The 25,005-nt window shown below is 40.2% G+C and overlaps 1 protein-coding gene across 3 annotated transcripts in view; it reads right to left on the bottom strand.

Moving 5' to 3' along the window:
- The window catches only part of sik3 (SIK family kinase 3), a 123,710-nt gene extending 99,684 nt beyond the window's left edge, over positions 1–24,026 (bottom strand). For all 3 annotated transcript variants that reach the window (XR_004560022.1, XM_034167906.1, XM_034167905.1), the window contains exon 1: positions 23,717–24,026. Coding sequence is in view for 2 of the 3 variants with exons in the window: in XM_034167906.1 (XP_034023797.1) it covers positions 23,717–23,998 (282 nt within the window). In the remaining variant the exon portion in view is untranslated. The remainder of the gene's footprint in view (positions 1–23,716) is intronic.
- Positions 24,027–25,005: the final 979 nt, after the last annotated feature.

The raw sequence follows: 25,005 nt of genomic DNA, 5'->3' as shown, positions 1-25,005 counted from the left end.
ATTGTTAATTATCCCTCTTGCTCTGCAAGCCAGCAGCCGCTGTGATCAAGCAGACATACGCAGTCTGAAATTCTTCACTTTTGGATATATACACACATCCAGTTTGAGCAATGGAACTTTTGCAAATTTGTCTTTGACCGGTGAGTAATATGAAAATAAAACATGACGTCACTGCACCGCTGAAGTTTTATCAACTAACGTTAGCTCAGCAGCTGCAGGATATTGAATCAACAGCTCAATCGAGCTGAGCGAATATAGCTGAGTTAATATTAATATAGCTGAAGCTGAGTTATAGTTAAACTGTTCAATCTATTTTTGTTTTTACCAAATAAAGCTACACAGTTTTATAATGGCTACTGCTCTGACTACAAGAAAAGTCTCAACTTTAAATAACTTAGATTTTTTTTAAAACTATCTAGAATTTAGACCTTAAAGAAAATAGCAGTTATAACTGCTTTTTAACTGTTTCATGTTTCTTTATATTTTAAGAAATATATTTCTTCACTTGTTCCACATCAGCAACATTTCAACATTTGCTGTGCAGAGAACCTTGTGAATACAGATGCACATCAAAAAGTTCCAGCAATGGAGCCGAACAACAAAACTCTGCTTTTCAAAATGTGAGGAAAGTGTCTCCATAAACTCCACCAAGAGGTCAAAGCTGTGGAGGGGACCCTCATCTGGTTAAATGTCCTGTGAGTCCAGCTCACCAGTTGTCTCTGACAAACAACACCTGTTGCTACGCTTCGAAATAAAACAAAGGCTCTTCAAAGGGAAACTAATGTATTATTTGAAAAATCTGTTTCCTTTTATATTTTAACACTAAATGAATGAATATTAAACGTGTCCATTCAGTCAATAAGACGCTTGTACAGGTAGAAGCCCCACCCCATTGTGCGCAATTTAAAAGCCTTCACAATTACTCTGTCCTGATTACAACATTAAAAGCACATAGTCAATGAGGATGTAATTAAATGCTGAAATTAATTAAAAAATGATATCATGATGTTTATGCCACATTGAGAAATCCCAATTAACAGACACACTGCTGTCATTGTTACATCATCTCCTTTTGTGTTTACAATAAATACTTATATTTATTTTCATGGTGTGTTTTTTTCCTGGTCGAAATGCAGATATGAATGAATTAATGAATCTATCAGACTTAAAAATGTACACATTACGTTTCATGCCATTTTATTTGTCTAAACATAAAGGCCCATGGTTCCTTTTAATGTTCATCAAGAAATCCTATCATTTGACACAAGAACAACACATAGGTTATGGTTTTAATTCACAGATGATTAAAGATTTCTAAAGACTTTTTTTTAAACTCAAAACAATTTTAGTTACAAGTTTTCTAATGTAAGAAAAGTTTTTTTTTTTACTTCAAAATATACAGTAATGAGAAATTGATCTTGAAGAAAAAAAAAACATTTGTAAGGATTTTCTTTAGAAAACTGCTGTGTATAAATTAGCAGTTCTGATGTTCCTGTGTCACACATTTCTACATTGTTCCATGTTTTGGCCTGATGCCTCATTTCTTTTGGCTTTCAAGTAAGGCTCTAACAAATATAAAAATCATGGGATTTATTTGACTAAATTTGGCCCTCAAAATGCAGGAAATAATGGTTCAGAGGGTTCTAAATTTGCAAATTTTCAGGGGTGGTGGGGGGAGATGATCCAGACCCTCCTACAATACATGCACCTGCAGCTCTCACCGCGCACCAAGTTATTGCCTATGCTGTGAAAAAATCCTGTTGAGAACCCTGTCATCCATTCTTCAAAATTATACCACAAAATAATTGTTATCTCATACCTCCCAGGCCTATATGAGGGGACCAGGTGTACTCAGAACAGCATGACTGTGGCCCAAGGATGCAATGAATATTCAGTTTAAAATGATATAGAACAGAAAGGCAAGACTGGAAAATCTTTAACCAGAGAATGTTTACCTATGTAAGCTAATCAATAACTAAAACTTCTGTCAATGTCCTGTGAAATTAGTCAACAAATGAATAAACAAAAGTCATTTTGATCCAAACCAAGATATTAGCAGAAATGTTAAAAGGATGGGGAGGGAACCTCCTGCCAATGATAATTGCAATCTCCAACCGAAAGCACATGGAAAGACGTCACAAAAACAAGCCTAATTAATAGCCTATCAAATTGTGATGCATTGCTGTCAGTCCCGTAACCACACAACAGCCTGGGGCAGGGAAACTAACACCACATCTACAATCCTCCTGTGACACCAAAGAAGTAGCACGCCTGGACAGCAAACATTTTTTCATAAGACTGCATCCACTGCTGCTTCATATTTTAAATATCTCACAAAAACAGAGCAGTTGTCATAGAAAATTTGGCCACAGAACCAATGAGAAAGTTCTATGTCATACTGAAGCAGAAACAATAAAAGACGAATGAATCAATTTCATTTATTTGTTTATTTGACTGGGACAATGCAATCAGACATCAAGCAAGCAGTATTTCAACAGATGCGATACACAAAGAGTTGCTCCAAAACCTGGATGTACCTTTCAGCATTGATGGTGCCATCACAGATGTGTAAGTTGCCCATGCCATGGGCACTAACACACCCCCATATCATCACAGATGCTGGCTTTTGAACTTTGCGCTGGTAACAATCTTGATGGTCTTTTTCCTCTTTCGTCTGGAGGACATGATGTCCATGATTTCCAAAAACAATTTGAAATGTGAACTCATCAGACCACAGCACACTTTTCCACTTTGTGTCTGTCCATTTCAAATGAGCTTGGGCCCAGAGAAGGCGGCAGCGTTTCTGGATGTTGTCGATGTATAGCTTTTGCTTTGCATGGTAGAGTTTTAACTTGCACTTGTAGATGTAGCGACGAACTGTGTTAACTGCTAATGGTTTTCTGAAGTGTTCCTGAGCCCACGTGGTAAGATCCTTTACATAATGATGTCGGTTTTTAATGCAATGTTGGTTTTTGGGCATGCCACTTACGTGTAGAAAGTTCTCCAGATTCCCTGAATCTTCTGATTATAGTATGGACTGTAGATGATGGAATCCCTTAATTCCTTGCAACTGAACATTGAGAAACATTCTGAAACAGCTGGACTATTTTTTTTTCACACAGTTATGCACAAAGTGGTGATCCTTGCCCCATCTTTGCTTGTGAATGGCTGAGCCTTTTGGGGATGATCATATTACACCCAATAATGACACCCACCTGCTTCCAATTAACCTGTTCCACTGTTCCAAACAGGTATTATTTGAGCATTCATCAACTTTTACAGTGTTTTGTTGCCCGTCCCAGCTTTTTTGAAATGTATTGCAGGCATCCATTTCAAAATGAGCAAATATTTGCACAAAAATGTCTATCAGTTTGAACATTAAATATCTTGTCTTTTTGGTGTATTCAATTGAATATAGCTTGAAGAGGATTTGCAAATCATTGTATTCTGTTTTTATTTACATTTCACACAACATCCCAACTTCACTGGAATTGGGGTTGTGCGTTTGAACAACAGTTTAAGAAAGCATAGATTACTAAAGCTTTTAGAGTTCAGCAGGTCATACTTCTCAAGAAAATTACATTGATAGTAACGAATTGGCTTTTTAGCATGCATGTGCAGGAGGGCTGCCTGTTTTGGAACATAAGATCTAATTAATTTAAAACAGTTAAGATTTCTTTGTATGGTTTTAGAAATGTTCTTAATATGATTAACAAATTTCAATTGGGGGTCAAGGATCAGCCCAAGATATTTAAATTCCGTTACAGATTGTATGTTTGTATTTTGCAAATGTATTTGAAAACTTTGTTCGACATTTTGTTTTCGAATTGAAACTGTCTTAGTTAGATTTAGCACCAAATAATTTTGAATGAGACATTGCCTCATCTCAGACATACATGTGGACAAAACTTCAGCTGCATGCTCCGGTGACTCAGCACGTGCATAAAAAACTGTATCATTCGCATAGACTTGGCAAGTGACACCGTTGCAGGTTACAGGTAAATTATTTGTAAAGATACCAAACAGCAAGCATCGCAGTATAGAGCCCTGTGGTATGCCCTGTCGAATGTTTAAAATTGAGGACTTATCTTGGGCTACTTTAACACACTGTTCTCTGTCCTGAAGATATGATGCATACCAGTCCACTGCCTCTGAAGAGATGCTAAAAGATGACATTTTGGATAAGAGCAGCCTGTGACTGACCATTTCGAAAGCCTTTTTAAGATCTAAAAATACTGCTCTTACCACCTGACCCCGATCCAGGGACTTTTTCCACGTTCTCAACCAAACAGCAGTTTGTTATTTCGGCTGAATAACCAGATCTAAAAACCAAACTGCTGTGGGTGGAAGAGCTGATTGGCTTCCAAATGGTCAGTCAATTGTGCAACTACCACTTTCTCAATCACTTTAAATAGTACAGGCAAAATTGATATGGGCCGGTAACTGCACATGGAGTCCTGGTCTCCTGCTTTAAAAATTGGTACAACTGCTCTTTTCCAGCCTGAGGGAAATTTAGAGGTTCTTATAGACAGACTGACCAGATATGTTAATGGTTTAACTAGGACATCACTGTATCTTCTTTGGAAAGCAACTACTGATATTATATAATATATATATATGAGGTCTGTCTGTAAAGTATAGGTCCTTTTTATTTTTTTCAAAAACTATATGGATTTCATTCATATGTTTTTACATCAGACATGCTTGAACCCTCGTGCGCATGCGTGAGTTTTTCCACGCCTGTCGGTGACGTCATTCGCCTGTGAGCACTCCTTGTGGGAGGAGTCGTCCAGCCCCTCGTCGGAATTCCTTTGTCTGAGAAGTTGCTGAGAGACTGGCGCTTTGTTTGATCAAAATTTTTTCTAAACCTGTGAGACACATCGAAGTGGACATGGTTCGAAAAATTAAGCTGGTCTTCAGTGAAAATTTTAACAGCTGATGAGAGATTTTGAGGTGATTCTGTCGCTTTAAGGACTTTTCACGGTGCGAGACGTCGTGCAGCGCTCTCAGGCAGCGTCATCAGCCTGTTTCAAGCTTAAAACCTCCACATTTCAGGCTCTGTTGATCCAGGACGTCGTGAGAGAACAGAGAAGTTTCAGAAGAAGTCGGTTTCAGCATTTTATCCGGATATTCCACTGTTAAAGGAGATTTTTTTAATGAAAGACGTGCGGGCGGATTGCAGTGTCGGCTCGCAGCCGCTGCGACGCTCCGTCACAGGAAAAACACCTCCGTTGGAAACCTTAAGGACAAGTTGGAACATCTCCAGCTGATAAACAATTTCTCATATACTCACTCCACTGAAAGCCATCAAAAGCCAACTGGATTTTAACAAATGGCTATCAACACGGATGTGTTTTTCCTGTGCCGCCGCGCCGCGTCGGCTGCGTCCCGACGCGCGGACCCGTCCGCACGTCTTTCATTAAAAAAATCTCCTTTAACAGTGGAATATCCAGATAAAATGCTGAAACCGACTTCTCCTGAAACGTCTCTGTTCTCTCACGACGTCCTGGAACAATAGAGCCTGAAATGTGGAGGTTTTAAGCTTGAAACAGGCTGATGACGCTGCCTGAGAGCGCTGCGAGACGTCTCGCACCATGAAAAGTCCTTAAAGCGACAGTCTCACCTCAAAATCTCTCATCAGCCGTTAAAATTTTCACTGAAAACCAGCTTAATTTTTCGAACCGTGTCCACTTCGATGTGTCTCACAGGTTTAGAAAAAATTTTGATCAAACAAAGCGCCAGTCTCTCAGCAACTTCTCAGACAAAGGAATTCCGACGAGGGGCTGGACGACTCCTCCCACAAGGAGTGCTCACAGGCGAATGACGTCACCGACAGGCATGGAAAAACTCACGCATGCGCACGAGGGTTCAAGCATATCTGACGTAAAAACATATGAATGAAATCCATATAGTTTTTGAAAAAAATAAAAAGGACCTATACTTTACGGACAGCCCTCGTATATTAATAGCCTATCATTTGATTTCGAGTTTGACAATTTTGTGATGATCCGTCTCATTGACTTGTTTAAGATAAAAATAGTCCACATATGACATCTGGACTGGAAAATGAAGAGCCAATTTTTAATAAGAGTCAGACAGGCTTAAACTTTGGTAACTGGATGCACCCTCCAAACGAACAAACATACACCAAAAATTTTGGCCAAATTCCCTACGGTGACCATGCCAGGGGTCATCAAATTCACACCCAGTATGGCATAAAACTGGAATTTGGTGAACAATGAGGTTTTAGACAGCTCGTACATGAAATGCATTCAATTCCCAAAGTACTTTTGTGATCTAAGTATTATAGGAGGACAGTTCTTCAAAATAAATCACTATTTCAGGTTGGGGGATTGAATGTATTGACTATAGGGGGCACTTCAAGTTGGCGAATTTCCAGAAATACTCATATTTTTGAAGGCTATTACTCAATACATGTTTAATCCCCCAGCAAGATTTTTATTGTATTAGAAAGGGCAATACTTACCCTCTTTAACCCTCTGAGGTCCAAGGGCATTTTTTGTACAGTTCACTCGCCTGGCATAAATGTTATATTATTGCTGTTAACAGCTCTCCCTGCAGCCCACAATCACGTTTTATGTCTCTTTTTTCAGGACAACCTGTGCTTTCAGAACATATATGTATTTGTTGTGTTTTATAAGTCTAATAAAGGTTTACAATCAAAAATAGGCAAGGAAAAAATAAAGCAAAAAATAATTTTCCACACAAATATATTCAAAACACACAGCAGACTATAATAAACAACTGCTTTGACACTTTATAAAGGTAATTTGAGGTCTTGTGTGAAATACTGTACAACAAAAAAGTTCAAACAATAAACACAAATGCACATTTTAAACAATATATACAAAATGGTCTATGTGTTTTTGTTATTTTGATATGTTAAACAGTGCTTTACGCCAAGAAAGCAACAAAGTCATCCAGTAACATTCACATGCAAACTAGTGGAGCAATCCTGACAGTTACACACTCTTTGTTTGAGCACGTGAGATTGTCATCAGAGGCTCTCTGTCTGCTCCATCTGCTTTCACTTTCGCTGTGCGTAATGGCACAGGGCACATTGGAATAGTATGTACTCACTGGAGCAACTCATTGGAGTGTCCGATTGGACACTCACATTGTGCACGTCATCACACAGCTTCTATGAGGAGTACTGCTGGCTGGCTCGAAAGTCCGCTGAGTTAACTTTTCAGCAAAAAAAAAAAGTAAGTTTCTATCTCATATCATTAAAAGGTTATTTATAATTTAGTAAAGCTTGGTCTTAGCCATCGTATATGATGGCATCAGCCCCAGAGGGTTAAAACAACAAAAAAATAAGTGGGGGATTGTACACGTTGGCCACCAGGCGACGCCAAAGTGGTTAAATTTGTGTTCGTCATACAACTTTGGTGCCCTCTGGTGGCCAATGTGTTTAATGAATAATCAAACTGCATTTTTCAGAAGATTAACATGTATTGTGTTAATATTCACTGAATCATCTTTGGGGGGTATCTCAATAAGCTCACAATGTGCATCTGCAGTGTTGAGGTTTGGTCACCTTGACACACCAGATTACACACTAATTTACATGCGACGTTTCGAAACGATGAATTACCCAGAACAATGCATGTGCATGATACACTACTAATGTAGTGTAGCACAATGTTACCTTGCTGTCTAATATATCCCTCGCAGTGACAGATGCCATTGTTACAAGATCATTTTATTCACTCCACTAGTCAGTGATCACAATGTTATGGGTGCTCGTGTATACCCAAAATGCATTACTTTAAATATTCATTAAATATTTTTTGTGCTTTTTTTTTTTTTTCAAAAAGTGAATACAAACCTATACCAGTATACTATCATACTTTTTTAAACTAGCCTAAGTTGTATAAAGCACAAAAATTGCCTCAATGACTTTGAAGAAATATGAGATCACACATACTGTTCTTCAATGTAGTCTACTCACTGCCAAAATACTTACAGCAATAAGCATGACAGCAACGCTATGAAAAGAAGGTTACTGTGTCACAGTTTACTGTGTCAAGGAAGCAGAAAGCATGGCTAAATCTGTGTAAGCAGTAACATTTCTGTTGTGATTTTCTGCCCTTTCAGGGGACAAATATTGCAATATCATGATGCAGGATGTTAGCTATTGGCAATCCAAAGACATACGAGGTCTATTAGAAAAGTATCCGACCTTATTATTTTTTCCAAAAACCATATGGATTTGAATCACGTGTGATTACATCAGACATGCTTGAACCCTCGTGGGCATGCAAGAGTTTTTTCACGCCTGTCGGTTACGTCATTCGCCTGTGGGCAGTCTTTGAGTGAGGAGTGGCCCACCCTCTCGTCCTTTTTTCCATTGTTTAGGAATGGCTCAGAGACTGCTGCTTTGTTTGATCAAAATTTTTTTCAAAACTGTAAGGCACAACTGAGTGGACACCATTCGATAAATTCAGCTGGTTTTTGGTAAAAATTTTAACGGCTGATGAGAGATTTTGGTCTGGTAGTGTCGCCGTAAGGACGGCCCACGGTGCCTGACGGCGATCTGCGCTTCGAGGCGGCAGCGTCTTGCCATTTCAAGTTGAAAACTTCCACATTTCAGGCTCTGTTGACCCAGTAAGTCGTCGGAGAACAGAGAACTTTCAGAAGAAGTCGGCATGAGGAGTTTATTCGGACATTCCATTGTTAACGGACATTTTGTAATGAAAGAACGTGCGGGTAGAGTTGCATGTCGGGCCGGACCCGACCGTGGGGGTCACGACAGGAAAAACACCTCCGTTGGAAACCTTAACAGGCAAGTTGGAACATGCCCAAGCTGTTAAACAATTTCTCAGTTACTCACTTGTTGAAAGCCATCAAAAGCCACCTGAATTTTACAAATGGTTTTCAACACGGAGGTGTTTTTCATGTCGCGGCGCACAGATTCGCCGAGTCGTCACGGAAACAACTCAGCGAATTTGCGCGCACGTCTTTCATTAAAAAATGTCCTTAAACAGTGGAATGTCCGCATAAAGTCCTCATGCCGGCCGCTTCTGAATCTTCTCTGTTCTCTCACGATGTCCTGGGTGAATTAAGCCTTAAATTAGGATGTTTTCAGGTTGAAACAGGCCGACGACGGCGCCTGGAAGCGCTGCGTGACGTCCCGCTCCGTGGGAAGTCCTTACAGCGACAGAAATACCCCATAATCTCTCATCAGCAGTTAAACTTTTCACCGAAAACCAGCTTAATTTCTCGAATAGTGTCCACTCGGATATTCCTCACAGGTCCAGAAAAAATTTTGATAAAGCAACGCGCGCCGTCTCGAGCAGCGTGTGAAACAAAGGAATTCAGCCGAGAGGGCTGGACTACATCTCACTCAAGGCCTGCCCACAGAGAAATGACGTCCCCAACACGCGTGAAAAAACTCACGCATGCGCACGAGGGTTCAAGCATGACTGGTGTAATCGCACGTCATTCAAATCCATATAGTTAAAAAAAAAAAAGGGTCGGTTTATTGTCTAATAGACCTCATATGTTGTATGAGAACACACACCAATAGTCCCCATTTCTCAAGTAGAAACAGAAATATTTTGCAGGAAACAAGTTTCAAACTAAACACTCATGTTTCACAAAGTAGAAACAAATGACGTCTGGAAGGAGACTGTCCTGTTCTGCCACTCGTGTGCTGTGTACTGTAAATTCCATGTTTTCATCTGGATGACTGCAGGCCAGAATATCATCCAGTTACATTTAAAAAACACACACAAATATGCGATCAACAAAACAAGGTACCGATGTGCATTTTTGTTTGAAGCATGACCATTAGGATAGCCATTTACAGCCTTTTTGTGTTTATGTCACTATACCACAATAGTGTATTCACTCTAATCTGGTTACATATTTTGGGGACATTCTGAGTGTTATTCTTTCTTTATTGGTCTTTACTATCATAATACTAACATTTTCCTTGTTAATGTGTACAATTGCTACAGCATATAAATATTATCATTGTAGTTGTTCTTACTGACCAGTGTGATTTTCAGCAGAAACACTTGCAATTAGTATCACAGGTGAAGGTGCTGCACTATTATGTTCATTGCCACTAGCCTTTCATTAGAAAAACAAGAATACTAAAGGCTGTGGATGTTTTTAAAATAAGGATAATAGTTAAATAAATTATATTAGGACTTAACTTTTTTTTATGTTATCTGATTCGTCAGGATGAACGACAAGGCTCACTGCACAACACATCACTGTGGACATGTACTGATATGCAGCGTGTTGTGACACATGGGCAATGGATCAATTAGGGGATTGTCTGTTGGAGTGAAATACAGTGGGGTCCTTGAGTGCCCCGTGATCGCTACGGTAACCATGAAGGCCCAACAGGACACCTTAGCATGAGACTGTTAATGAGGCTCTGGTCAAAAAAGAAGTCCTTAATGGTGGATCAGGTGGAGGAGGCGATACCTTGTAACCCAACAGCTGTGAAAGTGGATGAAAGCTGTAGCAGGTCCTCGGACCCCAATCGTCTGGGATTTCCCAGCCATCGGACCGGGCTAAGGATCTGTCAGGGACTATATGTTTGTCAGCATGCAATGACATTTCCAGGGTAAACAAACCCACTTACAGGCGTCTCTAGTCTAGATCGACTGTGAATGCAGATTTTCTATACATAAACAAGCTCATATACAAGGAATAAAGCCTCATAACCAGCTCATCAAAATCCAGCTATTGCATTCCATTGGTGTCTTTACACTGCTCTGTTCTCTAAGTGACTGCTCACACACACACAAATGACTGGTTTTTAAATTGCAGAATGGTCAGTCCAAAGCAATCACCAAACCCTTCAATCCAGAGTTGACAAACACTACTGTACAGTACAGTGTGAAACTAGAAAATTTTGCCCAGGCTCATAAACTACCATGCAAGTAAATGGAGGGTTCTCTTTATTGTGTGGTGTAAATCAAACAACTGATATGTCTCTGTCAGTCTATGCATGTAAACAAGCACATACTTTGCTTCCCCAAAACGTCATTAAAATTAAATACTCCTTCAAATCAACCAAGCTGTATGTAATTACATACCGCTGTATGTGGTCATAAAATGGACACCAAACAATGTTATTAATTCCGAGCCACGTATTGATGCCAATACTACCATTTTTAAAAAGGATTTAGGATTGCGGTCTTTTGTACTATGATCAACTTCAAATTCTTTATATGGGCGACACACAGAAGCTGATGTGCACAGATTGCTTCTGTGCTGTTCCACGTCACAGGCACTGCAGCACAACACAGCATGTGACTGTACTCACAGATCAATCAATCAATCAATTTTTTTATATAGCGCCAAATCACAACAAACAGTTGCCCCAAGGCGCTTTATATTGTAAGGCAAGGCCATACAATAATTATGTAAAACCCCAACGGTCAAAACGACCCCCTGTGAGCAAGCACTTGGCTACAGTGGGAAGGAAAAACTCCCTTTTAACAGGAAGAAACCTCCAGCAGAACCAGGCTCAGGGAGGGGCAGTCTTCTGCTGGGACTGGTTGGGGCTGAGGGAGAGAACCAGGAAAAAGACATGCTGTGGAGGGGAGCAGAGATCGATCACTAATGATTAAATGCAGAGTGGTGCATACAGAGCAAAAAGAGAAAGAAACAGTGCATCATGGGAACCCCCCAGCAGTCTACGTCTATAACAGCATAACTAAGGGATGGTTCAGGGTCACCTGATCCAGCCCTAACTATAAGCTTTAGCAAAAAGGAAAGTTTTAAGCCTAATCTTAAAAGTAGAGAGGGTGTCTGTCTCCCTGATCTGAATTGGGAGCTGGTTCCACAGGAGAGGAGCCTGAAAGCTGAAGGCTCTGCCTCCCATTCTACTCTTACAAACCCTAGGAACTACAAGTAAGCCTACAGTCTGAGAGCGAAGCGCTCTATTGGGGTGATATGGTACTACGAGGTCCCTAAGATAAGATGGGACCTGATTATTCAAAACCTTATAAGTAAGAAGAAGAATTTTAAATTCTATTCTAGAATTAACAGGAAGCCAATGAAGAGAGGCCAATATGGGTGAGATATGCTCTCTCCTTCTAGTCCCCGTCAGTACTCTAGCTGCAGCATTTTGAATTAACTGAAGGCTTTTTAGGGAACTTTTAGGACAACCTGATAATAATGAATTACAATAGTCCAGCCTAGAGAAAATAAATGCATGAATTAGTTTTTCAGCATCACTCTGAGACAAGACCTTTCTGATTTTAGAGATATTGCGTAAATGCAAAAAAGCAGTCCTACATATTTGTTTAATAAGCGCTTTGAATGACATATCCTGATCAAAAATGACTCCAAGATTTCTCACAGTATTACTAGAGGTCAGGGTAATGCCATCCAGAGTAAGGATCTGGTTAGACACCATGTTTCTAAGATTTGTGGGGCCAAGTACAATAACTTCAGTTTTATCTGAGTTTAAAAGCAGGAAATTAGAGGTCACCCATGTCTTTATGTCTGTAAGACAATCCTGCAGTTTAGCTAATTGGTGTGTGTCCTCTGGCTTCATGGATAGATAAAGCTGGGTATCATCTGCGTAACAATGAAAATTTAAGCAATACCGTCTAATAATACTGCCTAAGGGAAGGATATATAAAGTGAATAAAATTGGTCCTAGCACAGAACCTTGTGGAACTCCATAATTAACTTTAGTCTGTGAAGAAGAGTCCCCATTTACATGAACAAATTGTAATCTATTAGACAAATATGATTCAAACCACCGCAGCGCAGTGCCTTTAATACCTATGGCATGCTCTAATCTCTGTAATAAAATTTTATGGTCAACAGTATCAAAAGCAGCACTGAGGTCTAACAGAACAAGCACAGAGATGAGTCCACTGTCCGAGGCCATAAGAAGATCATTTGTAACCTTCACTAATGCTGTTTCTGTACTATGATGAATTCTAAAACCTGACTGAAACTCTTCAAATAGACCATTCCTCTGCAGATGATCAGTTAGCTGTTTTACAACTACCCTTTCAAGAATTTTTGAGAGAAAAGGAAGGTTGGAGATTGGCCTATAATTAGCTAAGATAGCTGGGTCAAGTGATGGCTTTTTAAGTAATGGTTTAATTACTGCCACCTTAAAAGCCTGTGGTACATAGCTAACTAATAAAGATAGATTGATCATATTTAAGATCGAAGCATTAAATAATGGTAGGGCTTCCTTGAGCAGCCTGGTAGGAATGGGGTCTAATAAACATGTTGATGGTTTGGATGAAGTAACTAATGAAAATAACTCAGACAGAACAATCGGAGAGAAAGAGTCTAACCAAATACCGGCATCACTGAAAGCAGCCAAAGATAACGATACGTCTTTGGGATGGTTATGAGTAATTTTTTCTCTAATAGTTAAAATTTTGTTAGCAAAGAAAGTCATGAAGTCATTACTAGTTAAAGTTAATGGAATACTCAGCTCAGAGCTCTGACTCTTTGTCAGCCTGGCTACAGTGCTGAAAAGAAACCTGGGGTTGTTCTTATTTTCTTCAATTAGTGATGAGTAGAAAGATGTCCTAGCTTTACGGAGGGCTTTTTTATAGAGCAACAGACTCTTTTTCCAGGCTAAGTGAAGATCTTCTAAATTAGTGAGACGCCATTTCCTCTCCAACTTACGGGTTATCTGCTTTAAGCTACGAGTTTGTGAGTTATACCACGGAGTCAGACACTTCTGATTTAAAGCTCTCTTTTTCAGAGGAGCTACAGCATCCAAAGTTGTCTTCAATGAGGATGTAAAACTATTGACGAGATACTCTATCTCCCTTACAGAGTTTAGGTAGCTACTCTGCACTGTGTTGTTATATGGCATTAGAGAACATAAAGAAGGAATCATATCCTTAAACCTAGTTACAGCGCTTTCTGAAAGACTTCTAGTGTAATGAAACTTATTCCCTACTGCTGGGTAGTCCATCAGAGTAAATGTAAATGTTATTAAGAAATGATCAGACAGAAGGGAGTTTTCAGGGAATACTGTTAAGTCTTCTATTTCCATACCATAAGTCAGAACAAGATCTAAGATATGATTAAAGTGGTGGGTGGACTCATTTACTTTTTGAACAAAGCCAATAGAGTCTAATAATAGATTAAATGCAGTGTTGAGGCTGTCATTCTCAGCATCTGTGTGGATGTTAAAATCGCCCACTATAATTATCTTATCTGAGCTAAGCACTAAGTCAGACAAAAGGTCTGAAAATTCACAGAGAAACTCACAGTAACGACCAGGTGGACGATAGATAACAAATAAAACTGGTTTTTGGGACTTCCAATTTGGATGGACAAGACTAAGAGACAAGCTTTCAAATGAATTAAAGCTCTGTCTGGGTTTTTGATTAATTAATAAGCTGGAATGGAAGATTGCTGCTAATCCTCTGCCCCGGCCCGTGCTACGAGCATTCTGACAGTGTGACTCGGGGGTGTTGACTCATTTAAACTAACATATTCATCCTGCTGTAACCAGGTTTCTGTTAGGCAGAATAAATAATATGTTGATCAATTATTATATCATTTACCAACAGGGACTTAGAAGAGAGAGACCTAATGTTTAATAGACCACATTTAACTGTTTTAGTCTGTGGTGCAGTTGAAGGTGCTATATTATTTTTTCTTTTTGAATTTTTATGCTTAAATAGATTTTTGCTGGTTATTGGTAGTCTGGGAGCAGGCACCGTCTCTACGGGGATGGGGTAATGAGGGGATGGCAGGGGGAGAGAAGCTGCAGAGAGGTGTGTAAGACTACAACTCTGCTTCCTGGTCCCAACCCTGGATAGTCACGGTTTGGAGGATTTAAGAAAATTGGCCAGATTTCTAGAAATGAGAGCTGCTCCATCCAAAGTGGGATGGATGCCGTCTCTCCTAACAAGACCAGGTTTTCCCCAGAAGCTTTGCCAATTATCTATGAAGCCCACCTCATTTTTTGGACACCACTCAGACAGCCAGCAATTCAAGGAGAACATGCGGCTAAACATGGTGCTCAGATGGTGATCAGAGAGACAAGTAGTGACTTTATGATGTCATTTCAGCTCAGTATCTTTCACATCTCTACAGTGATGCTGTAGTTTCTTTCATCAAAACATTGGCAGCGTTTAGTATTTCATGTGAGGAATTTAAATTGGAATTTTAAGAAGCATAATGATGAACATGATTCAAAAAGGCAACAGACTGGTGATCAGTTTTTTTAAAGCCAACCACAGCTATGACTGGGTTCAAAGTTCAAGTTATGATAAATAGGTGTCTTTTTTATGTTGAGTGGAAAAATGCCAAGATGCTGAAATGTGCTGCAACAGATATAGTTTATGAAACTGCTTACAGGGCTCTCCCTAATGAATGTGTGGTGCAGTGCCAGGTAGTTAAAATCTCAGCGCCATCATGACGATTTTCAAGTTTAGAGCATTCACTCTTTTCTCAGGTAATTTTGCTGAAATGTAGTGAAATTCGTCAGATTGCAGCCGCGCAGAGTGATTTCTCTTGTCTCCATTGCTTTCCTGTGTAATCTTGTAAAGCAGACATCTCAGCAAGACTCCACATCATTGGTCTAGTTAACTGTCATTCAAAAAAATAAAACGCTATTATTGGTGGAATCTCAAAGCAGGTGTCTTGTGATGATTCAACATGCAATGTCATTGGTCTGGTTAACTGTCACTAAAAAAAAATAAAAACGGTTATTGGAGGAATGTCCGACGTCACGTCAATGTTTAAGAGCCCCATTTCCACAAGGGAAAGTTCATGATCACTTTCAGCAAACTCTGTTTGCATGAATCGTGACAATGCACAAACGATACACAAAGCCTGTGGATCACAGGACTAGTTTATTGTTTTCTTGTGCCATCTCTGGCAGTACCCGCCGTACGTAAAACTGAGAACCACCGGAGCATCCAGGGCGCTGCAGTCAATGACCACATTGGGGGTGGGGGGTCATCAGTGCTGAGACGGAAGAAAAGCTCACGCTTTTGTCGAGAAAACAGATCAAAATTCATTTATTACTGTTAAAAAAAAATACATAAAAGTATAAAGAAAGCATGCATCATATAAATACCACAATAAATAAGCAAGACTGAAATGTACCTGCAAGTTTATTTGTTTATTATTATTATTATTATTATTTATTATTTTTCTTCTCTTTTTCAGACAATGTTTTTCCAAGTCTCATCTGTTTATGAAGTTGTAGGAAATGGCTTCCGTTGGAATTTGAAAAAGGCAAAAATGCAGGGGCTTCTCCTCCTGGATATCAAAGTCAAGGTATCAGCACACGCACCAGTAGGGATGGGTACTGATAAGATTTTATCGATACCATTATCAATTCCGTTTATCAATCCGATTCCTTATCGATTCCCTTATCGATACCTCTTGTGAATTTTCTGTGTACTAAAAGTAGGCTTTACAGGTTTCCTATGTCAAAAACATTTTATGGAGTCTTAAAGTAAATAAATATGAAATTGGTCACTGGATCCTTAAACTCTGGACATAATAAACTCTACAAGGTGGATCCTTGATCTCTGGACATAAATAGAAATAAACAAAATCTGTAGTTTTTGTCAAAAGCAGACATTATTGGCATGAATGCCTTTCCATGCCTCTGAGCTGAGCTTAAATGTGCTGCACGTCAGGATGTAATTCATGAAGAATGCTGGATGTGTCATATTGGGAGGAAAAAACGTTTTAGTCGATTGTAGTTTATTGTCTGTATTGCAGCATTTGGAAAGAGGTGTCATTTTATTTAAAGCTTCAATTCGTTTTGAAGATATTAATTCCGACCGGATTCTGTCTCGGCAGAGAGCCGATCGGCATTTGGAGCAACAAAACGGAGGACGATTCTCGTTTCTTGACTGCAACAAGTCAAGAGTCCCAGTTAGTGACTTTAATCCACACAAAAGTGACCCACGATTAACATATTTTAATGGGTTTGAGAGGGGTTAAGAAGCGGACTTGCCGCTTCTGAACAGCAGCAAATCAAACAACCAATGAGCCAGCGGATCGAAGCATTGCTTCTTTGGTGGATACTTCAAAGTGGAGTCGCGCTGCAGAAGGGGTTGATTACAGAGCCTCTGCAGGGTCTGTAATCAACATAAAGAAATGATCATTTTTCCGACAAACACCCTAAAAAACAACGGCCGCTCTGAAGGACCAATAAGGGAATCATTAAGCAAAAAGACTATTGATGTCGGTGGATTGAATAATTTCTTAACAATACCCAAAAAGAACCTGTAATACCCAAACCTATGCACCAGTACTGAATTTTTTGGAACACTCAGCCCAACCAACAGCTGCCCTGCATTGACAAGCCTCAACTTTGCAGAGCCTTTCAGTTAACCAAGCTATGAATTGAAAATGATGTTGTGTATAACAACAGCAAAAATACACCTAATGAATTTAACTTGTTCTTTACAAATATTAGAGCTACCATTGCAAATTCCATGAATATAACCAACCAAAAGAAAGCATCTGAAATAGGAAGATAATAGCAAGATAATGCAGTCTATGTTTGTTGGGGAGGTCAGTGAACAGGAGGTCTTACAGGGCTTGACAATAAGGCAATTTATGCACTGGCCCACAGGGCCAGTAGAATCTGAAAGTTACTGGCCCGGATGAAAATATCACTGGCCCATACTTTCACGCCTGTGCCGAACCGGGGGGTAACTGATAAGAATTTTTTAAATCAACACTCAGACATTAGAATTGGGTTTCCTTAATGTAAAAACACTTGAAAACAAACACAAAATTCTTATACTACATGATAAAAACCTTAAAGTGAGTAAACTTTGAAAAAAAATGTCGGTAGGTAACTGATAGGAATTTTTTCAACACTCAGACATTAATACAAAAATAAATTTATTTCTTGATCATTTACAAAATTAATATGTTAAATTTCATAAACCAAGTTCCCTTGCTAATGTTGTCACCATGGGGTTTCCACAAGGGCATACTGATTAGACTTTTAAACTGGCGTATGAAATCATACCACATTGTCTACCAGGACATGGTATATTTATACTTACTTGTTAGCATATTCTGGCATGGCCCTACAAGTTCCACAGAAGACAACCTCACTCTCCTCATCACGCTCCAGCTATGGCCGTCTTTTCTTCCAGGAAGTTTGCCAAGTTTTCCTCACCCTTTTCTTCTCATATTCAGCATCAGCAGCCTTCCTCTTCTGTGCTTGTTTTGAGGGTGATAGCTGTTCTTTCCTTTGCTTTCCTGGTTTCTGCCCAGGGGCAGGAGGTTTCAAGAAATTCATAATATTCACTGCGCTCGATCTTGCTTAAGCGAAAATGACGCGTCGATGTTGAAGCTAAATTTGCGCCACATCAGAAGATGCGCCTGCAGACGAAGTTTGTCTGCACTTCGGCAATGTTCCCAACATTGCAAAGTGGTGCAACATGTCCCGTCTCTGGTAGCAGCCTGTGAGCAGGACGTATGTCTCTTTTGTCCTTTATTTCACAACTATGACAAGAGTTTTTGGAGGAGCAGCAGCCCCACAGCAGCGGGAGCGGAGTTTCTTTTTCTTTTAATTGTTTACATGTGCGCGCGTGAACGGGACAGTTGGTCCTCAAGTTGGGTCCTGCAGAGGCAGAAGGACCGCTGAAAGCAGCCATCATCCAGACGCAGCTCCTGCAGCAAATAATGATACTGCCTGAATTGGGAACGTCTCATGACGTTTGGCAGCTTTCCACAACAACTCGCTCCGTGTGATCAAGGTCCGTCATGTTAACTTGACTGACAACCGGAGCCGGCGAGCTGAATGGAAGCTCCTCCTATTTGATGACGCACCGGGGCGAATTTTCGCAGCAAAAGCAGAGCGACACACCGGGTGAAGGAGGCGCGTCCGTTGCCACGCGACCCCGCGAATTTGTAGCATTTGATCGCGCCCGGTGTGAACGCAGCATTAGACTAATAAATCTGCCCAAAGCGATTTTAATTCTTACTGGCCCATACGGACCAGTGAAATATGAACTTCAATGGCCCGTGGTGGCCCGGAACATGTAAAAAAGGCCGCCGGGCCATCGGACCAGTGCTATTGTCGAGCCCAGTCTTATCTATAGTAAGAAAATGTAAAAGTAAAACATCTACAGATAGTGATGGACTAGATATGACAATTATTAAAAGAACTATTGACTGCATTGTTAAACCGCTGACCTTCATTTGTAATCTTTCCATACAAACCAGGATTTTTCCAGAACAAATGAAAGTTACTGAAGTAATTCCTATTTTTAAAATGAAGACAAACACAAATTTAACAACTACAGAGCTGTGTCGCAGCTCTCACAGTTTTCTGAAGTTCTTGACAAATGGTTCACTCAAAGACTAACCAATTTTCTAGAGAAACATAAGTTAATTAGCAAAAAACAATATGGTTTCAGATAAATAATCTACAAACTTTGCACTTAAATAACTAGTAGAAGCAATTATAGCTGCAATTAAAAGAAAAGAGTATACTGTGAGAGCGTTTACTGACTTACACAAAGCATTTGACAACATAAATTGTTCCTTGTTATTATCAAAGTTATAAAAGTATGAGATTAGAGGCACAGCACACCAGTGGCTTCAAAGTTATTACTAAGCATCAACAGTATGTTCATATTAGTAGGCTAAATTCTGATTGTAGAAAAGTCATATATGGAGTCCCACAAGAGTACATTTTAGGGCCTCTGCAATTTCTTTAGTTTATTAATGATATCCGTGAATCATCAAAAATGTTACATTTTTGTCATTTGCTGATGATATGAGTATATATTACTCAGGAAGTATTTTGTTAGAATTAACATAAAGAATCAGTGATGAAATGATAAAAGTGAATAATTGGATTAATTATAAGTTAAATCAATAACACTAACAACACTGTTAAACTAACATGAACCATGATAACGTTTAAAACCCCAAACTTCCATGATGCATTGCAGCACAATGTCCATTGTTCACTGTTGTTAGCCAATATCACTAATTTCTCCAAAAATATTAGTCCTATCAACTTTCAGTTTTTGCAGCATTCATCCTTGACCCAAAACACATAACCATATGAAACGGCAAATGTCAGCCCTTCCCCATGATCGAAGCCATATGCACGCATGGACACAGAGGCCACTTGGCTATTAAAATATAGATGAATGTTTTTAAGTGCAATGGTAAGACTCTTTGCATGATTTGAAAGACGGAACATTTTATTAAAAGAGGCGTCAGCTGAGTTCAATGGTGCATTCCATCTTTCAACAAATGAAAAAATTCTTTACATTGCATGAATAGCAAACACTATTTGTTGAATTCTGCATCTAAATAGAGCCACATCATTTGAAATCTGACTTCTGGGAAGCCGACAGCAGTGGGCAGAGTAGGAACTGTGTCCGAAGAGGTTTCATTCAAAGACACTTCATTGAATGAAAGACCTTTCAACTCGTGCAAATATTTTTTACCACTGCACTCAAACATTCATTAATTATGCCAAAGTAATTTTGAAGAAGTTTAGCACCACCTGGTGGCCTACGTCATCAAGACCCCAATGTTTTTTCAGTTGCATTTGATAGAGTAGGGCCTATATTTGTTGATAACACTGAAATTTGGTTGGGGTCTTGATGGCACAGAACGTTACAGGCCTTTAAATACAGCCAATTTCGCAAAATAACCAGACTTTGAGCACCCCCCCCCAACCTAATATGTATGTAATATGAAAGAGTTTGCCTCCATAAGTCATTTGATAGTTAAACTGGCTTGGGGACTTGATGGCGCTGAATGTTACACCACTTGAAAGATGGGAAGTTAATGAAATATCAGTTTTTGTGTATTTTTTCCCTGAACTTTGATGACCCCTGGCAAGGTCACCGTTTGGTTTTCGGTCGAAAAATTTTGGGAAAGTTCGTTTCCTGGTAGGTTCTATCTGTGAGCCATGTTTCGTTGAAATCTGAGTTGGCTTGAATCACAGCCGCCTGATTCTTACAAAAACTGGCTCTTGAACATCACTAGTGCCAGGGCTCTCCCTAAGCAGTGACATATTGCGCCACTGTGCCATCCTGCAGATTTTCAAAATTAGGATGTTCCCTTTCCCTTTTCCTGAGTAATTATTTTTTCATGTCGTTACAAGTTTCTGAGCTTTCCTGGACTGTTAGCATAGGCAGTTGGCAAAATCCTCAGTCAGTGGGCAGGCTGCCTGTGAACGTGAACACAGCCTGTGGAATGCAGCTTTTCCGCAAAAGCCGCATTGATAAATCTGCTGCGCACCCTGTTGATCAAAACTCTGATGATATCCGAATAAAAGCATTTCTTGAATAGTTAATATTGATTCACGTAAAGTGAATGTCCTTTCACTTCATTTGTGAGGTGGAGAGCAGCCAGTGGACTAATACACAGCACTGTGTTTTTTTTTGTTTTGTTTTTTTTAAATGCACAAACACACTGCTTCACTTTAAATACACAATACGTCTGTTTCAGATGATCAGTGCAGACTCTCTTAAAAGGCTTCATTTTTCTCATTTTTCTCTGTGTGCCACTTTGGAAAATTGTGGCTTCTACTGCTACATTAACCCATTTATGCCCATATTTTTTATATAAGTGGAAAAAGTTGCATTAGTACCTTTGAGATTTTTTATTGTGAGTAGAAATTTACAATGAAAATGAAAGTGATATACTTCAGCAACAATTGTTGCCAGTGGGGCAAAATGGGTCAATTAGCTCCTTATGCGCATGCACCATGTCTTCTTCTCAGTTTTTTGTGGGAGTGTTACTGCGACACATACACGCCTGATGTATATACTGCAGTTTTCAATGGTGCCAAGAATTAAACAAAACCTCGGGGCAAAGAATTTGTCTTGAACATTTTTTGCAATCGAATTATTCCAGTTACTTGAGTAATCATTTCAGGTCTAATGTTATTAGTGCATGCATAACCCTAACTTGTCAATTGTGCCCTGTACAGCTTTAACGCCATGATGTCCCTCTTTATCTTGTGATAATCACAAGATGTCATACTGTGAAAAAACAATATGGTACTGTATCAATAACCACTTCATATTATAGACTGGCTTTACATGCAACACACGGTTTTGTGTATGTAGCCATACTGGACGGCAAGCTCAGTTCACACCCCAGCATGGCCGATGTTGGATCGTTGGTGGACGGCCAAGCTAATTTGTCCGATATAGCGAAAATGCTTTATCCTAAACATCAGAAGAGGTGTTTTAAAAAAATACAGAGAATCAACATGGATCCCTACAATATTTCCCACGAGATGTTCACTAGTTTTATCGATTTTGAGCGGAAGCCAGATATGCGATATCCAGACATTTTCAACTACTTTATCAACACTCCATCACGCTACACAGGAGAAGCCCTGAAGGCATATAAAAGTTTGGATGCAGACAGCTTCTTCGCGGCTAGATGGGTGCAGAATGTGGTTATCAGTCGGGTTACTGATGGCATCTCAGTAATAAAACTCGCCTAAACCGTCAGCGTATAAACCAGATACTAGCAGTCACCAGCCAAAAGCAAACGTCCCAATGTTTCTGTATGGTTTTCCATGTAATAAACACTGTATATAATAGATCTTATGCAACGGATTTTCACTTATAATCGGACAAAACGTCCTGTCTGACAGCAACGCATTTTGATTAAAAAAAAAAAAAAACCCTTGCACATACCAGACAGAGCAGCCTAGACGTGCCTAGTAACAGAGGTACGAAATTAAAGTTCAGCACTGACAATAACTGAGTTGAAGAAAATGGGTACCGCATTTTCCTTGATTAAAAGTCCGGCCATTTACTTTTTTCAAACCATGCTCAGACTCAGGTCAGGGTTAGGGGAAATCTCTTGGCCGTAATTCTCCTCGGTCCGTACCTTTAGCAGTCCTGCAGAAGATACGGATGTACGTATCCTTAGCCACTTCGGGGGGAAAAACAGGGAGAACTTTAAAGGAACTTACTTCTGTAAATCATAGCCATTCTGACAAGATAGAAAATGCACCTACAAAAATGGCAACCAAAACTTGCACAAGATTGTTATTCAGCTTTCAATCTATCACGACAAAAATGCTTGTATTTCACCCGAAAGGGAAAAATAATCCTTCTAATTTAAAAAAAAAAAAGAAACAACAACAACCACCTCATACATTCAGCATTATTCTGCGTACTGGAACACATTATATGGCTCTGCTAACTTTATAAAACAAGTTTTGATAAAGTCTTCAAAGTCACACAAACACAAACTACAGCTATTAACACCGACGGCCGGTTCTACTGCCATATAGTTAACTCATCCAGCTGTACAGCAAAACTAACTTTGTATCTGTTTGAATGACTATCTGCCATCTAAGCAAAGCGCTAATTAGCTTGTGAGCTAAGCTAAGCTACTGCAGCTGGAAGGGTTTGTCTCTTTTTTCCTCATCTCCGTCAATACCCTTCTCCCCGTCCTCTAAGCTGTGCCACACACTGTTAGCATCAGACCTTTCTAACTTTTCCCAACAACACTGCAAAGAAAGTACCAGTGAATAAGAGTGATTTGGCGGTGAAGATGTGTGTGGAAGCAGCGGGCAGAGGTGATGCCCCGCGTTCAACGGTCCCCCAGACACCCAGCGGCGATGTCACCGAAGCGGGCTGGCTGCTCAAGGCCCCAGCGTCATCCTCACTACACGCTCCAAAATGCCACAAATAAAGCAATGACAACCCGTAAGCGTCCCCCTCTGCGGCGCGGGCATCACCAACCTTACCTTTGCTTTGGTAATGATGTGTGTGGCTAGTTTAACAACCGCGAAATTTCCCTTGCCGATGGTCCGCTCGATCTCATAGTGGCCCACACGGGCTGGGGGGGGCCTGGTGACCGAAGACTGGACGGGGCTGGTGATGCAGCCAGCGGCCGTGCCGGCGCGACTCATCCCGGAGGACGGCTGGGCTCTGTTCTGGGAGCCCATGCCTGCATGGGTCGGTCGGGCAGAGTGCGTAATCCCGACCGCAGGGGACCCAGCAGCACCTCCGCTTGACACGGCCGCCATCTTCTCGCCTCTCTGCGGGAACAACAAGCAGGCTTGCGCAGCGCGCTTCGCGGGCACGCCCCCGCCCTGCGTCATTGTACGTGGAACGCTCCTCCGCAGCGCCCTCGCTAGGCCGTAACCAGGCAACGATGAGCGTAACAAATGACTTCATCCGCTGAAACGTATTGTGGTTGCCTAGGCGACAGAGAAGTGCGCATTATCGCTCCCGGTTCCCATGATTCAGTGATTCTGTGCAAACTGCTGCATATGGGGCTCATGGCGATTTACAGGCGCAATAACGGCGCTGACAGTCAGATTTTTATCTGACACGAATGACATTAGTGATTGTTTGTTCACGATATGCAGTGGTCCAGACTGTTGTCAACCCATTTTATGCTCTTCCGCACAGAACACATTAATGCAGAGCAAAACCTGCCGTTGTTATACGTGTAGTGAATATTTAGTAGATAATATACAGGGGCGGCAGAAGTGTGTGCGTGTGTGTGGAGGTGGGGGTGCCCCCCCCCCCAAGTCAAATTTTTATAAAATACTTATCATCAGTTGATCAAAAGTCATAATTTCAATTTCAAACCTTAACTGTTACGCAGGGGAGAATTTGTTTTGCAGCAGGGCAACAGCATAGCATACTAAATAATGAAACAAAATAAAAATAACTGGAAATAAAGAATACAACCATCAAAATATATTGGGAAATTCTGGTGTGGATTTATGAAATGTGGATGAAATGGAAAGACTCACATACACACCCAACAATGGGGGGGGGGGGGGGGGCAAACCTTTGTTTTTGCTTTTCCTGTTTGGAGAGGGGCATCTAAAGGCTCAAAATCTAATCAGCTCTTCTTTAACCCACGTCCCAGCTCTAAAACAAACTTCATTGCAATCCATTCACCTTTTGCTTACAGATAAACAACAAAACTGAGTAATAAATAGTCTTTGACAATGGGAATAAATGCCTAAATATCTGAATAATTGCAATATTGCATTTCAACAAACGGCATAATGGAAAG

Source organism: Thalassophryne amazonica, chromosome 4 (assembly GCF_902500255.1).
Source record: "Thalassophryne amazonica chromosome 4, fThaAma1.1, whole genome shotgun sequence".
Taxonomy (NCBI): domain Eukaryota; kingdom Metazoa; phylum Chordata; class Actinopteri; order Batrachoidiformes; family Batrachoididae; genus Thalassophryne; species Thalassophryne amazonica.
The sequence above is the reverse complement of the archived record's forward strand: the minus strand, read 5'-3'. Positions and strand labels throughout refer to the sequence as shown.